This window comes from Tachysurus vachellii, chromosome 11 (assembly GCF_030014155.1).
Source record: "Tachysurus vachellii isolate PV-2020 chromosome 11, HZAU_Pvac_v1, whole genome shotgun sequence".
NCBI classification, from domain to species: Eukaryota; Metazoa; Chordata; class Actinopteri; order Siluriformes; family Bagridae; genus Tachysurus; species Tachysurus vachellii.
The window spans coordinates 21,153,144-21,170,799 of NC_083470.1; the positions used below are offsets into that span (position 1 = coordinate 21,153,144).

General features: G+C 39.7%; 1 protein-coding gene across 5 annotated transcripts in view; it reads left to right on the top strand.

Moving 5' to 3' along the window:
- The window catches only part of prdm16 (PR domain containing 16), a 163,950-nt gene that overhangs the window by 130,965 nt on the left and 15,329 nt on the right, over window positions 1-17,656 (top strand). For 4 of the 5 annotated variants that reach the window (XM_060880748.1, XM_060880749.1, XM_060880752.1 and 1 more), the window contains exons 4-5: window positions 8,936-9,073; window positions 15,678-15,780. In XM_060880748.1, coding sequence (XP_060736731.1) covers window positions 8,936-9,073; window positions 15,678-15,780 — 241 coding nt within the window. Of the gene's footprint in view, window positions 1-8,935; window positions 9,074-13,736; window positions 14,343-15,677; window positions 15,781-17,656 lie in introns of those variants that run through there. The other variant, XM_060880751.1, reaches the window with a different exon arrangement.

Consider the following 17,656-nt stretch of genomic DNA (forward strand, 5'->3'; position numbering starts at 1 on the left):
AAATGAAAGAGCGCGGAAAAAAAACTTGTCAATCCAGCCTGATATTCAAAGAAATTCTATATAGTGGTTCGTAATTGCTTCTTCCAGGGAGACGATATACGCCAAGATGATTCTTGATGAAGTATTACAGTGAATTCTCAATTCCATGTTCTCGTATATGCTGATGTTCACTTTACCCCAAGCACTGCTTTCTATAAACAATTCACAGAATCTTTAGGTTATGATTTGTAAAGGAATGTTTTGTTTTTGTTTTGTTTTCTTGTCATTTATTTCGCACTACTTTTATTGTAATACATCTCTCACAATTTCTATCCAGGTTTAAACTTTCTCTATGCCACGTGCACGGTTAAAAGCTACATTTTTATGCTTTAGCTTCAACCCCGAGCCTGATCGTTTCTGACCGCCGTTCTTAATGAGCAAATCGAGGACAGATTCAGCCACCTGGGCATTAAAACCAATGCAGAAGTGGGACCAGGATGAAGATAAACCTTTAGCGGTCTACGGGCTTGGCAGGAGGGAAAGAGACGTGCCCTGTGCCGTCTCTGTGCCCTTGTGTTGCGTTTATACATGCTCCATTCTCCCCTCTGCACCTGCCCAGCTATAATGAGTCAATATATCTCTTCTCTAATTGCCCTAAATACATATCATAAAGCCTGGCTGTAAAAGGCGGACTTCCAAAGCCGGCTAGTAAAGCAAAAACACATAACGCACCAGCGCCATGCCTCAGCCGGCCATAACGAGAGCCTGTAAATTATTGGGCGAGAGAGGGGGGGGAGTACCGTTTCATTATGGAGGTGCAGCCTGAAAAATAACTTTTTTTTCTTCAGCACCAAGTCTTTTTTCTGTTACTTCTTCACGTCTTGTTTAAATGATGCCCTCTGAAGCATAGAGGCATTTCTAGGGAGCTCCAAAAACTTCCTAAGGGCAAAGGTGTGTGTGTGTATTCCATGCAACAGGAGCTATTGGAACTTCCTTGCTGGCAAAACTCTCACGTCTTTATGCTAGATTTCCCTTAATGTACAAATTACTGTAGCTGTTGATGCACATATAAATATACATAACAAGTAGATTTGAGTGGTTCCAAAATAAGCTACTATAACAAGACTGTAGAAAGCAGCCAACCTCCTGTCCTCATGCCCATTAATCTCCTTGCACAATGACAAGTCACTAAGTACACAGGCCCAAACTCTGACTTTTTACGCAGCTATCTCTCTATCCATCTATCTGTTGAGTTAAACGCTCTAGTGAATCAGAACCGCTGCCGAGCTTCCTCTCCCAGTGCAGCTTTGAGTGTGTTGCCAAGGGGTTAAGAGGGTCAGGAGCCGGGGTCATTGAGCACACGGGTTAAATGAGAAGAACGGGACCCCCTCCTCTGTCTCTCCCTCCTTCCTCTCATCAGTCTCTCCTTTCTCTCCAAGTCTCTTCAGTAATGAGCCGCTCTGCCGTCCTCTGGATCTGTCTGCGTCGCTTAACAGGGCTCCAGTGCTGTCAAGCACTAATGCATGTCAGGCGCTGCAGAGGAACAGCTCCAGCGCTTGTATACAGACTGAGGCAGCATGGCATTTTACACAATGACTATATATACAGAATGCAATAGGTTCATGACTCTTAATATGAAACAAGAAAAGTTTTACAGAAATGCTGTGCGTTCTTATTACGAATTATGATCATCATGTCAGTAAGAGCAGCAGATCTGCAGGGTAGCCAAGGGGAGGCCCAGAGGGAGCACTTGCCACTCCGATGCAGTTTTATGCATTTCTAGGAACTTCAGGAATCTCTGCCCTCTCTCTCTCTCTCTCTCCCTCTCTCTCTCCCTCTCTCTCAGCACAGCATCATCTGTGTCTGCTGTCTTTATAGACCTGTTTATGTTTAGCTGTGGTGATAATTAAGCTTTTGAAACATCCATTGGACATCTGTTTGCGTGTTTGTGTCTTTGTGTGTGTGTGTGTGTGTGTGTGTCATGCCTGTGTTTTGTCACTGCTCTTGTCCTGGCAGCAGCTCTATCAGAGAGCTCATTCTCTCCACAGTGGCAGTTCGGCCTTCCTCTCACCAGCCGCACCGCAGACCAGATGTGCTTTTATGAGTGCGGCCAGCCATAGCTGCCTACTTTTTAATTAAGCAGAGGCCTGCCCTCTCGAAATGAGGAGCGCCTGCAATCATAATTGCCTTATGGACGAGAGCCACAGTTTAATGTGCCCGCTCACACACATACACACACACACTCAAACACACACACCATGTATATATATATATATATATATATACACACATATATATATATATATATATGTACACATATAGCACACAGTGGGAAAAGGGGGTTTCCTCATAAATTTTATTACTCCTCACAGATTTCCAAAGCTGTGTGTGTGTGTATGAGCAGTCATGATCGGTTCACATTCACTAATATAAGTAATGATACACCTGTGTTGTGTGCTGGCTCCATAATGACAGCGCAAAGGGGAAACAGGTAGTAAATCCTGTAGGTTTAACATCACATACTCAAACACAGACCCAGTCACTGGACTTTTAAAAAGTGTGTGTGTGTGTGTGTTTGTGTGTGTGTGTGTGTGTGTGTGTGTGGTGGGTGGGTGGGTGTGCAGAGAGAGTGAGCGAAGCTTTCCAGATCCTGCCATTAGCTGCACTGAGTGATTCAAAATTTTTTTGAAGAGCAGGCAGATAGGTATCATCCTGTGAGTGCTTATTTTTGCACATCGTCTGACACTAACACACATCCACATAGTTGGATCTCAGTGTCATAGAAATGTCTGACAGCTCAGGTCACCAACTCAAAACGTGTGTGTGTGTGTGTGTGTGTGTGTGTGTGTCTTTATGTTTTTCTGTCATGTTATTATCCCACCCAGGTTTCAGTGCTGGTCCAGATTTTATTGATACTTGTCTGGGGTTGATTTTGTAAGGGAGGCTTAAGGAGGGAACCATTGCCCCGTCACCCAAAACATACACACACACGCGCACACACATACCTCATTCTCCTCCCTGGGCCTCTTCCCCACATCGTCCTCACTCCAGCCGAGTCCAGTGAAGTTAATAAAATATGATTAATGACCGCTCTCTCGCTTCTCAGTTTTGCAGTGTAATTTCTGTAACAGAGAAAAGCTGTCAGACAGAATTGCTCAGAGATCACTGTTATTGGCACCACCAACCCCTCACCTCCCCGCCTCCTCACCACCACCCCTCTACTCCGGACTCAGTCAAATCCATCAAAGCTCGGAGGCCAGGGGATGCTTCTGCTGTTCCTCAATCGCTTTATTGGACAGTTCTGAGTGGGGCCCTCTATCGGGAAACACACACACATACACACACACACACACACACACACTCTGAAGTCCCTACAGGAACCTTGCATCTTCATTTCATAGCCTTATCTGCAGCACCATTATCTTGTTACGACCATAGAACGAGTGAGACTTCCTCTCCTGAAGCACTTGCCTGTCTCCTTCCAGGCTGCCGCTTGTCTGAAGATGCAGCTGTCTGTCCGTCTCACCTCATTTTTTCCCACACATGCCTGGCCTCGAGCTTTGATGCCTGCTTTGCTGTGGGTGTGACTGGCGTGTGTCTGGATCAGGAGCAGCTTGAAGGAGTTAGGGAGTGTGTTTGTGTGTGTTTGAGATGTGGAGTAATGGCTCCTGCCACTGTAATGAAGGCGGCAGGATATCCTGTGTCAGAGTTGCAGGTTAGACCTGCACTAGATAAGGTGTGATGAATGAACATGTGTGTGTATGTGTATGTGTGTTTGTGTCAGAAAGAGAAGTAAGTGGTCAAAATATGCCTCAGAGCCTAAATTAGAGCACACAATAAACACCATGAATTAGATTTTATAACATCAACCAATCATTAAAGAAGTAATTCAGTTGAACCTTAACACAAATTTTTCTTCTCACTCCACTAGCCTTCAGATTAGCGCCATCAAATTGCACATCTATATAATCACACACTTCCCTCAAAACATGTCATTCTGCCCTTTCTCTGTATTACACATAGGATAATCGGTAGGAATCTGGAATCCAATTAAATGTTAGATACAGGTACAAGCTGTTGCTTTTTGATTTCGAAAGTCATTAAAGAAGTTATTCAGACGATCATTTTCTTCGTTTAGTGTTTTTGTCTAAATAGCATCGGTGCGCCAAATGTATGAAAATCTTCCACATGTATCTTATACAGTGCTGGTTCAAAAAGTCAGCCGCATACGTCCAAATTATTTCTATAACTATTACCGTTCCTAGTGTCGGTTCTATTTGTCTTTGTAAAGTAATCGGCTTTAATCACGTGTAAGCATTCTTAAATCGCACTAATAGATGCTTTCAGAATGATCGTCATATGACTGAACCCCTTGTGTGATCGAATAACAGTAATAATTCTTGGTGTGATCAAATGCAGCTGGTGTCTCAGCTTCATCTATAAAGAGAGGACCTGCCACTGAAGGGAGGGATGTTTTGAATATTTGCAGTAATGCTGAACATAAAGATTTGAGCAGACAGAGCTGCTCTCAGACCTGCAGGCAGTGGCAGTGAATTACGACGTCACTGCGCTTGGCTGAAGTGCGAGGCCACTCGGGAGAAGCAGAGCGGACTGCGAGGAGAGAGTGATAGAGTGTTAGACTGGACGTCTATTCATGAGGAGGAGAGCCTGACCTTTCCACTCATTTCCCTCATTTCTGTGCTCCTGCTCTCTACAGAGCTCGTGCATGACTGCCCCCTAGCTGCCACAAAGTAACAGGACTTTATCTCTCTCTGTCTGTTTAACTTTGTCTTATTCGCTCATGGAAAATGATACAGATACATTTGAATGGAAGAGAAGTGCTGTGTTTTACATATTTAGAGAGAAAATGGAGACAGTAATGTACTGACTCTTAATATATATATATATATATATATTCTTTAGATGTATTAATATTTATTCTCTTCCCAGCACGCAAGAGTAAAATAGAACAGCAGGTTTAGAGTTGTAGTGAAATAAAACTTTACAAACAAAAGAGATGGTTTAAATGATGATTGGTTAAACTGAAGGATACTTAGCATTAGCTAATTTTACAATACACTTTATATCAAATATTTCTAAATTTTATTTTTTATTTGCACTATGCTGTAGTACATGGTAGATGGGTGACAAAGCAAAACCTTTGCGCTGTAGGGGGCATTTATTTTTGCCTTAAACAGAAGTGTCACTTTAAACCAATTTGAATCTACTTTATCTATGAGGAAACATTTCTATCCTGGGTGTGGTGTCTTTAAGCATGGCTCGGCCTCATCCACAGTGCACGAGTGCTCACTGGGAGATTTAATGAGGATGTAAATGATGTAAATCTTACGCTGTGGCCTTCACAGTGAAATGACCTCTACCTATAGGAGAGTTGAGAGTGTGACACTTATTCAAAATCCTAAAGAGATGTAGAGGTTTTTTTTTTCTTTAATTTGTCAATATTTTGTCCCATGCTTGAAATCTTTTATGCACTTTAGTCCTGTGCTGGAATTATTTTGCAGAGGATGCAACAGTGGAACATTCACTTACATTTAATCAAAACTATTAGTAGATTATTATGTGCTTCGTATTTAGTTCTAATTTTATTTTGCTGTGTAAAGGGAAAACGTCCGTAAAATACACTGATTAAATATTATTTATTTTCTGCTACTGTTCTGATTTTTTCACACACACACACACACACACACAAATGCACGCACGCACGCATGCACATACACACACACACTCTCTGCTTAGACGGTATAAAGTTACAGATATGACTGTGTCTTTCTCTGTGTAACCTCTTGACTCGCTACCTTTTAGTAACCCTGTACTAAGAACGAAGCGAAACGATTTCACAATGTGGTTTAGGTTTGAAAACTACCACAGGGCTTTTGTATACACACACACACACACATACAGATGAGAGAGATAAGCTCTCTCGCTATGGCTTGCTCTTAATGCATTGTGATTTCCCTCTTGTGTCTTGTGTGTAGAGCGACACCATAACCCCTAGTACGAGCGCGTGCTCTCTTTTTTTACCAAAGGTGTGATTATTTTAGCATAGCAGTAAGAAAGAAATGTGTAAGCCTGTGAGCAACATGTTAAAGGAACTAGTTTAATTCTGTTTCTGGGTGTATAGTGCAGAAGAAATCATGTCTGATAGGGTTGTAAAATATTGATAGGTTACAGGTACGACTAGCAGAGTCGTGACTGCAGGTGACGTTTTACAGGCTGCTTACTTTGTTCATCGTATCGGTCTTGCAGTGAACAACCCAGCACAGTTAAAGTGCTGTGTGTGCTGTGTGTGTGTGTGTAAGGAGTTACAGTACCAGCTGACAGTTTGATAAGGTTCTGGAGGCATTTCTCTGCACAGCCTAGCCTTAAAGAGGCTAAATAAAAATACAGGTGTTACTAAATGTGTGTAAATGTTTTTTTCTCCTTCTCTCCCTCTCTCTCTCTCTCTCTCTCATTGCATTTGCACTCCTGTAGTCCTTCTGCATTTGATTAGCTTATATCACGTCCAGTGGCTGGTTCTCAGGTCAGATTGTTTCTCCACACACCTTTCACCAACATTGGTGTCAAAGTGCAGCAACAGCTTAGAACCTCACGTGCTATATATTCCTTCATTGAAAGGTGTTGGGAAGTAAAAAAAAAAAAAAAAGAAAAATAAATAAACATTTAGGTGTGTTTTGGCACACCCTTTTCTCACCTTGTGACACACACACATCTAAACACAGAGCCAACACCTGTGTTTTTCCTCCCAGTCCATTAGCTGGTTTGGCTCCTCGCACCAGATGAGGGTAATTAGGCCCTTAAAAAAGAGCACCATGGGGCTCTGTAATCTTAATGTAGACGCAGGAGATTTCCCCCAGGCCTAATCATGGTTAAGACTCACATAGGTATGAGGAAGAAATAAGGAGGGGTTGATTATAATTTTATAATCCTCACGTGTGCCACTACATTTCCAGGAAAGTGTCACTATGATGTCAGCGGCTAAATAAACTAGCAGTTCTCTCTTTCCCTCCCTCATTCCTTTTCTCCCTTCTTCCTTTTTTATTGCGCTGCATATAAATCAGTGTTCCACCTGGAGCCAGAGTGTTTGCAGACTTCCAAACACCCAAAACACACCCCCAGCTACCTCTCAAGGTGTGTAATGTGTTTCTGAACCCAGCCTTGACAAGCAGCCGCAGCCTCTCCACCAAGCTCAAACTGTTTCCCAGCTCTTAATAAAACATGTAGCATACCTGTAGCTGGAGTCACACTAGTCCTGTCGACAAGCACTCTCTCACTTGAACATGTTCGTGTGTGTATGCGTGTGTGTGTCTGTGCACAAGTGTTCAGAGTGCAGGATCATTTCCTCCTATGCCTGGTTAGTTTTCAGTGACTGTTTTCGCACATAAACCGGAGTCCTGCTCTATATCATTGCAGGCCTTTTCCCATAAATTGCGGCAGCAGTAGCTCTCGATGAAGCAACAGCTTTACAATGTCAACAATACCAGACCCAAATCCTTTTGTTAGTCAGGTGAACGAGCGAGTTGTTAGTGTAGTGTAGCTTCATATCTACCACCTCATGCCATAAAGTGACTTGTAGACATGAACAGACATTGAATAGACAGTGGTATAGAGCCAGCCTGGATGTTTGTAAGCTATTCTGAACAGCTCATTTGCTTTTATTTTACACCCTAATAAACTTCTTAAACGTAAAACGTTGCGTATTTTTATCTCGATTTGACACTCAGACAACCGAGCGCTTAGACCAGTTCTTTTAAAAACGGGATGATCTAATGATGCTGATCAAACCGAGTACCGGTATACCAATATACACCGTCTATTATTGTCTAAAGATGCTGAAGTGTTACTCAAATTCAGCATCTCAAAAACAAATGCTTTCATAAGATTAGATTTCTAATTAGGCCTACTGATCACGAGGGTGTAGAAATAAAATCGGATCCAAAAGAACACGGTGTTCTTCAGTCGATTATCGTATAATATACTAGAATTTATTGTACTATATTTTATAGTTATTACTAAGTGTAACCTTTAATGGGATTTTTATCACTAAAACCTAGCAAGACACTCATTTTACATACAATTAAACTATTAAGCTTAACAACCTTTCGTGGTAAAATTTCAGACTCTGGTCTGAAATGAAATGTTTCTAATAATCATTCTTCCTGTCAGAGTTTGAAAAATCTCACCAAGCCCAAAAAACATCGCACCGTTAGATTTACAGCCGCTTGGATTTATGCTGTGTGGATATTTAGTTTCGCTCTTTATTGCTGACTGCCCACTTGATATTTTGTTTCAACTTGATAGAGCAGAACCGAATATTCGTTCAAAGTTTTTGTTTTCAAAGAGGTACACAGCAATAATTTAGTGAGGCTCTTTTCGCTGTGGGTGGGGAGCATATTGATGGAAGAGAGAGGATTTTTTCCCCCCTCCCATTTTGCTATAAATCTTCCCCACCGTGAACGGCGTTCACGCTCCTTCCGGTCATTTCCTGACATTCGGTCCATCTCCTCCTCCCCTTATTCCCCCTCTTGTCGTTCTCCTTTCTCTGCAATAAGTAACCAAACACCACAAACTTCACTTCCTCGCTGGTGTCGGGTTAGCCGACGCTGATCAGGCAGCGTGTCAGGGAGTGTGTGGAGAAGGAACGTTTTTCACTCACAGCCTTTCCATCGCAGATTTAAAAGCGTATTTAATCTATAAAGGGATTTTTTTTTTTTACTGATATTCTCTAACAGAAGTTAATATGTGCCATAATGGCAAGGGAAATTATTTGCATTATATCAGAATTGAACACCACTCTCTTCAAGATGTAGAACTATTTATAAAAAATATATATATTTCAATGAGTTCTAATCCTTAGTTTCAGTGTGCTAGACTAATATAAACACAGTATCATTTAGGATGTGTTCTAATCAGCAATATCTGTGTGTTTACACTATAGGTAGTGGACCATATGGGCAATGTGAAGTTCTGCCTGGATGAAGCGCTGGAGGCGAGCGGGAGCTGGCTAAAATATGTACGGGCAGCACCGTCCTACGAGGAGCACAACCTGGCTGTTTGTCAGATTAGTGAAGATCAGGTCAGCTACATATCGTGTTTGGTCCACCATGTTCTCTCTTCTTTCTGTGGCTCTTTGTCTCACACACACTTGTTTTTTTTGCTCCTCCGTTCCATTCACATTAACTTGTAACTCCGTGTCCTAGCCACAGACCTACATGTAAAACCACAATCCCGTCTCCTAAAAGAGAAATTTAAGCATATTAGTAATTAAAGTCTTTTATACGTCCACCAAAAAGCCAGATCAAATCATACTTCTTTTCCCTAAGCATACAGCTCAAATAGAGAAACTGGCCTCTTAACAGGCCTCAGGTTTAAGGCTGTTTGCCCACTGTCAGGTGAAAATACTCCTAAATGAAATGTCTGGCTTTTAAAATGTCCATTTATATAACACCGCCTTACGACCGGGTTGCAAGGATTTGAAGATAGTATTGATGAAGTCATGAGTCATAAATCAATGACCGAGCCTAAGTAAATAAATGTGATTGGGTGCGAAAATCTAGCTGCTGGCAGACAAACACACTCGCCATTGCAGTTCTCACTTCACTCGCAGTTTCTTCACGGACTGGTATTGACACCGTGAATTGACTAAAGCTGACGAACCTCGTCCAGCATGTTAAGAAACACGCAGCAGTTGGTAGTGTCAGGAAGACGTGAAGAGGACCTGCTGATGTCACGACACTGACTCTCCAACAATAGATAACAAACAGGGCTATTGTTTGTACAGGGCCGTTCTCAGTGTCTGTGTGTCAAAGGAAGTGAGTCAACACTCCTATAAAAGAGCGTATGATCTAAGTCAGGAGAAGAGGACGCTACTGAAACCTGGAATTGTTTTAATATACTGTACTTCCTGTCTTCCTTGAAGCAGTGGGGAGGGATTTATTATCTTTAAGATAAGATACAGTACCTAGTAAATCAGATAAACATGGACTTAAATTTATTCATGTAAGACTTTGAGTGCTTCTGTATATGGTTTTAAACCAACAGGAGTCTGCAGCTATTTTAGCCAATTTTTAATAGCTAGGATTTATAGACATTTTTATACTGATTCTGAAATCTGCAGTGTTCTATATAATTTTTTCAGCACAGCTTGATGATGCAGGATAACTCATTTCCACATAGAAGCTAAACAGAGAATTAAAATGACAAAAAAATAAAATAAAATACTAAACCTTCGTGGAGTCCTGGCTGTTCTCAATAACAGAAACAAACAAAAAAAAAAAAGGTGAAGCTAAAGGTGGAGTTTGCAATAGCGCTCTGTTTTTACGTTAAAGCACTGACCTGTTTAAGAAGTTGCAATTTAAAACAATATTTAAAAATGAATAATTGGTTAAATAATATGTAAGAGATGATCTCTCAAAGTACAGACACTGTTGTGCAGGCTAAAATATGAAAATGACAGTTGCAGGTTTAGAGAATGTGGGATAGTTGTTTTGATTTTGCTGTATTTATATATATATTTTTTATTTATTTATTTTTTTAATAATAACACCTGAGTCGGTTTTACAAGTCTGCTTGTTTTCTGTGTCTATCAAGGACTTTAGTGGTCTGCTAATGCCAATTTTAAGCCATGTCCCCTTCTCACTCTCTGTCTGAACAGAGTCTTAGAAAGCAGCAAAAGCCTTGGCCTTTGTCCCCTTCCCCTTTTTCTTTCGTTCTTTCTTCCTTTCTGTCCCTGTGCCTCCACTGTCGACGGGGGCAAACAGCGTGGTCACCATCCTCTTTGAGCATGGCACGTGAAACATAAGCCTAGCAAACAGGGGACGATGGAAGGGGGGGGCGAGGGACAGCCTCGGAGACTGACAACCAACAATTGACTTCAACTAGCAAACCTGATCATTAAAGCCCTTTCACTTGAATGACCAGCCACTGCTGAGCTCAGGCGAGAATAATAGCTCCTGCTGAAATAAATGTATGGTTTCTGTTTACTTTTCCTCTTCTTTTTGGACACCTAGCTGTTTTTTTCTCGTCCTTCTTTTTTTTCCTCTTTGTTCTTTTATGCACATTTTATGCGGTGTCTTGCAGCCTACGGCTTATTATTTATTCAGAAAGGCGACACAATGCAAAAATGCATAATTCATCGAACTTTGGACTTTGCCGTTCTATTTGAACATGCACAATGCATGAGCGCTATAGGAAATATGTGCACGCCCAGCAAATTCAGATGTGGCTGTAACCTTTTAAAACTCGACCCGGATCATTTATTTACTTGTTTACACATTTGTCGTTTGTGTCCCGGGTCCCAAAACCCACACAGATGACCATGTATAATGTATTTCATTCGCCCAGGTCCTTTTTTTCCACTTACTGTGGTTTTCGTGCCTGGGCTTTTTAAATCTAATCCGGATGTCAGTGGCTGTCACTTAAAGTATGAACGACTTTGAATAATAAGTGTCACCTACAGTACTGAGAACACTTTAGCAAAAAAAAAAGAAGAGGAAGAAGAAGAAGAAGAAGAAGAAAAAGACATTTGCAGCTACATTTCAGATGGCGTTGTTTTGCCAGTGTTATCTACAGAGCTGTTACATGAGAGCTAACTTTTTAAAGACGTGTCAACAGTTAGACCTGAGATTAGATTCACAGCTTATCACTTATTGTAGGGAGGAAAAGTTTAGCTCAGTTAAGAGTTAAGGTGATGGAGACTCCAGACTATTGGAAAGTTGACTCCTGATAGCAATAGCAATAACGCTGGTGAAAATGTCGAGCGTTTCCTCTCTGGATTCAAGCAGCAAGCCTGTTAACCCCCTGACCCTCGGCCGTCATTTCTCGAGATGCACTTAAACCGTTTGTCATAACAACTGATGTATGACGCCAGACCTTCCATGCCATCTCCTTCTGTTTGTGAAGAGGCTCACATTCACACACACACACACACACACACACACACACACGTCTCTCCCACAGTTAGACTAAATACAGGTACTGGAATATAAAAAGATTTGTTCATTCTGTGTTTTTTTTTTTTTTGTATAATGTTAAACTTTTGTTTCTGTTAAACTCATCAAACCTAATCAGTCTTGCGTTGTGTTTAGTCTGGTGTTTCTTAGTTACAAACCACCGAACAAGGGTCAGTTTTCTAGACAAATGTTAATCCTAGTCAAGACAAAATGAGAATTTTCATTAGAGAATCATTATTTAACAGAGCAAATTAGTCTGTAGACAGAAATATATGTGTAGTTTGGCGGTTGTTTGTTTCTCAGTATATTACTTCCACATTTAGAGTAAAAAGAAAACATCATGCCTTGTTTCATAATGGATATTCGGAGTGGGAGTTGATTTCTTGTTTCGTTGTCACATGGCTTTTGTACCAAATGTTAACAGACAGAACTAGCAATCATAAACGGACACCCGTTCATGGGTGAAATTTCAACTCCTTTCGGTTTGTGTGTTTCTGAACATATTTATGGCTGGCCAAGTTTACTCATGTGCTCACTTTCTTGCCAAAGAATAGTCATATATATGAGTGTGTATGTCTGTGTGCGAGTGTGTGTTTGTGACAGAGGGGGGATTATAGTGTGTCACAATAGTGATGGATGATACATCTGCCCCAAGCACTTGAAAGCGATGTGAGGAGGTCATGATGCCCCTCTCAGAGCTGTCGGATCCTCAAAAGATTTACTGTAGAGACAGCTTCGCACCATCATAATGGATGGCTTCAGGGGGAAAGCAAGACATTAGCATATGCCTGCAGCAAACGTGCGCTGGACTCATCTTGGTTTAACAGCAAACTTCAGTCTGTGCTTCTGCATATACTGTAACACATTTGAACTAAGTAAAATTTGGTTAAAATAATCCATTTAAGCAAATGACAGAGTTTCAGTGTGGAAGAATCAGACATTCCCAAAGATTATATACGAATCATTCTTAATTATTCGTTTCAGAAAGTGTAAAAAGTGAAAGCTTATTGTGACAAAATAATTCATCTGTCATATAACAATAAGAAAACCCCTGAATCCAACACAGTCAAATCAAATGTAATAGATTATCAAAGCCACAAATCCTAAACTAAATAATATATCTTAAAGCACTGCATTTACATTGGCTGATTTTATTTAAATTGTTTATAATGAAACTATTATGACAATTCAACTGTCATATTCACCTTAAACTGTATTTCATAATTGTCTGGTGTGTTGTAGGAGGAAAACTTTAGGTTTAACAATTTGAAAAATCCAAATTTCCATAAAACATCATTTACAGTTATTAATTGCATAATGATATGCAGTGGTTTAAATAAAGACAAACAAGATGATGATAATAATAATAATAATAATAATAATAATAATAATAATAATAATAATAATAATAATAATAATAATGAAAAATGTTTTGTTAAAATTTGTTTCATTTAAATCATTAGTGTTTCGAGTGGAGACTCAAACCTCTCCATATTATTATTAATGGTTAATGTTGCTCACAGATGTAACGACTTCCGTTTCTAAAGCATGCAATTTTTTTGTTTTATTTATTTCTTATTTGAAATCCATTATTTTATTTTTTTTTTTTAGAAACAATAAAAATCATGATGGCAGTCTGGAGTTTGTTTGTTATAGTAAATTGTGAAAATGCGGTCTGTGAAAAGGCAACAAGCCAAGCCAATTATGTGTGTGTGTGTGTGTGTGTGTGTGTGTGTGTGTGTGTGTGTGTGTGTGTGTGTGTGTGTGTGTGTGTGTGTATTAAACGCGAATCTAAACCGCTTTCCGTTAAGCATCGTTTCCATGGCGATAACAATGAGCGCGTGCCGTTTGTCCTGTATGATAGTTTTAAAGGCGGGTTGGGGTCCATGGGCAGGAGGCGCGTTGTGCGCGTTTTGCGCGTTTGTGCGTTTGTGCGTGGCTGACAGATGAATCTGTCGCTCAGAGGAGGGCAAGATAACGGGGAGGGTCCTCCTGCGCGGCACATCACTCCGTCCTTTCAGCTTTTGAGATAAGAAGAGGAGGAGTGGCCGGGCCGGGAGCGCAGGGCCGTGAGGGGACTGTCGTTAATGAACGAGACGCGCTCACGTCCGCTCATCGACACACACTGCTCAACTGAGCTGCGGAGAAAGATAGGGAGAGAGAGAGAGAGAGAGAGAGAGAGAGAGAGAGAGAGCGGTGAAGACTCGCTCTGTCCCCGCTGTCTCCTCCTCCCGCTGCTGGGTGGAAGAGTCCCGGCCTGCCGCGAGCTGCCTTAATGAGACTATGGGTTGTGTGGTGAACTCTACCGGGACGGAACTGCTGCTGAGACTGGAACTGCTGAGATCAACCGCCCGACCACTTCCCCAGTTCTACCCGTTCACGGAAAACAAAAAGGTTAGATACACTATCCTTACCTACGTCCAGCGCTATAATAATAATAATAATAATAATAATAATAATAATAATAATGATAATAATAATAATAATAATAATATTTATTATTATTGTTGTTGTTGTTATTATTAATATTATTATGACGAATTGCTTGTTAAGGGAAATATTCCATTTCCCCTGCTGAACAAAAAACTTTTGGCCAACTTCAGAAACATACCTCTGAGCTGTCACAGGATTATGTCGGGATGATTGTGTTACTGCTGCGTTTGTAGACGTCAAAAACCCCGATGCTGCACTACATAACGTGAACAATTAGTACACCACCTACTGTAACTATAGTAACTTATGGCGGCCTACTATTTTTGTCACCCTATCTAGTACAGTAGTATGCGGTTTGGGTAGAAGCCCGCGCGTGTGTGTGTGTGTGTGTGTGTGTGTGTGTGTGTGTGTGTGTGTGTAGGGTACTGCTTTGGCCTGGTGCTGATCGCCCCCTTGAGGCCGCGGTGTGCATCGCTTCTACTCTGTGGCCTTATTGTTTGTTTGATGAATGATTTGTTCTGTTAAACTGAAATGTTTTACATAGTTGTGCTTTCATTATTCGTCTAATCGTGTGGACTAACACGCAGTGTGTAGATTAATAATGTCTACACACTGTTTTTTCCTCTCTAAATGAGATTGTGGTAGTAGTTGTGTTTAATTGCGGACGTGTAAATGATGTATAATTACGCTTCTACATCGCGCCAGTCAGTGCCTTATTGTGTGTCCGAATAAAACTAATTATTTATTTTTGTTCGATACGAATTGATTCAATAAAATGCAATAAAAAATGATCTGTATTTTCTGATGTGTTTTTTTAATTTCGTTAGTAATTTCGTTAGTAATTGTCAGGTAAAGCCTTATAGTCTAAAGTGTTATTTTTCGTTTTATTTTCAACTGTGTATTTATTTATTATTGTTATTGTTTTTTTTTGTTTGTTTGGTTTTTTTTTTGGTTTTGTTTTAAACTTGTTAATTTCTTTTTTGCAATCACGGAATCATGGAAAAATGCGATATCGAAACGTCTAAATCTTACAATTAATACCGATTACAAACTTTTAGCATAATAATAATAATAATAATAATAATAATAATAATAATAATAATAATAATAATAATAATAATAATGTTGAAATAATAATAATATAATAATAACTTTAGTTATTTAATTATTTTATTTTTATTATTATTACTATAATTATAATAAAATATTGTATTGTTTGAGCCGGGGTACTTTATTAATACAGTATTTTTTTTCTTACTTGTTCTGTATCTTTTTTCTCTATACAATTGTTTGCAGATTTATTATAAAGCCATTAGGGATATTGAAGTTGGGGAGGAGTTGCTGGTTTCTATGAAGGACGGAGTTTTTCCCGAGGGCTCGATGGCACCTAATCTGGAAGGTAAGATGAATGCACCAAATGAACGCAGCTCTTAAACAAAACTGCGCCGAAAACATTGTGCCGACACACTCACACACACACACACACACACACACACACACACACACACACACACACACACACTCGATAGTGTAGTGTAGCTTTGTATTTTGTGTGTGTGTGTGTGTGTGTGTGTGTGTGTGTGTGTGAGTGTGTCGGCACAATGCAAAATTTCAATTTCAGCATGAGAGGTGGCAGGAAAACTTTGCACTGAATTTTTCACACCCAAAATTTACCCCTTTAAATAATAGACACCAACTGGCGGACTAAATTACTTTAAACATCATTTAATCAATGATTGAATTAATAAAGATTCAATATTTTAACCTACATGTATTAAACTGTTTTTAGGAGAATCTAAAAAAAATGCAATATGAAGTTTAATGCCTTAAAATGTGAAGCATAAAAGAAAAATATTATTATAGGTTTGAAGACATCCTCAAAAAAAACATGAATTGTATATAGAAAATTTGCACTGATGCACTTGGGACTTTTTAAATTTTATCCATTTTTTTAAACATATTACAAAATGTATTTTTATATACATATTTTATTTTTTGTTAGAATAATGCTACAAAACTTGCTTGCACACACATATGCCTTGTATCCTTGTAAGTAAATGATAGTTTTTTGATTTGTTTGTTTGTTGGTTTTTCTTGCATTTGTCTCTGTCATAGGAGATCGTATTAAAGAATTAGAGGTCTATGAATAGTCTGTTAGTGCAGCCAGTTTATGGGTCCCTTTGATTGTGAAGCAGAAACTATGAATAATGCATGATCGTCACACAATATTAAATGACTCACGCAGGTTAAAATATCTGTTTGCTGCAGGCGTTCTCTAATACACTGTTTTGTTCAATGGATTCTCTTGATATTTCTGCAAAAGAAATAAGAGGGAGAAAGCGTGTTAGGAATGGAGCAATGGACAGAAGACAATCTGAAAGGGCAAGAGTGAGTGAAAGTGAGAGATCCTTGCTAAGATAGAAACAGAGCCATCGAAAGATTCTGTGCAGCCGCAGTAGAGTCGGGTCAATTCAAAACACGGGATTAAAAGACAAAAACACAAAAGAGAATGAATATGGTCAAGAGAGTCAATCTGTCAAACAGAGGCTGTGCGACCAACATATAGAAGGAATAAGAAAAGAAGAGAGAGAGAGAGAATGAAGGAGAGCGCTCTCCAGACCTCTTCCTCTTGGCTTATCGGTGCTGGAATTTGGAGTGGGGTTTGAGGAGTCTCAGGGGACCTCACCCATGCTCACAGATTAGCCGCTAAACTGCACATAATTGTATTCCCCCTACTTCTCTCCAAGAGCTATTAGTTTCCCACTTCCCCCCTTTTTTCCAGCATTCCCGGTCCTCTGTGCAGCTGATGGGACAGAGAGATAATAATAAAAAATTTAAAAAAAAAATCATTGTTATGCCCCTTTTTCAAAAAAGATTTTGGCGGTGATTACCCTCTTTAAGGTTGCTAAATGTAAAATGCTTGCAAAAAAAGAGGATGTCATCATGGAAACGTTTACTGGTTTATTAGTTTGACCTTGGTTATAATTATTATTATATCAAACTAAGATTTGTAGGCTAAAACCGGAAAGCCATTGTTTCTTTTTTGGCAGTTCCTACTTGCTACTTCCTACTTACTTCCTGTGTTCATTGTGATTCTTTATGTAATTTTCACGTTTATTGAAACAGTGTCATTTTGTCATGTACTTGAAGTAATGGTACAGTCCTGTAATTTACAAAACATCGCTTAATGCTTATCTTTACACATGATTAATATCTGTTCTATGACTTACACTTTCCATGAGTTTTAGTATTATCAAAAAATCTTATCGTTCTGT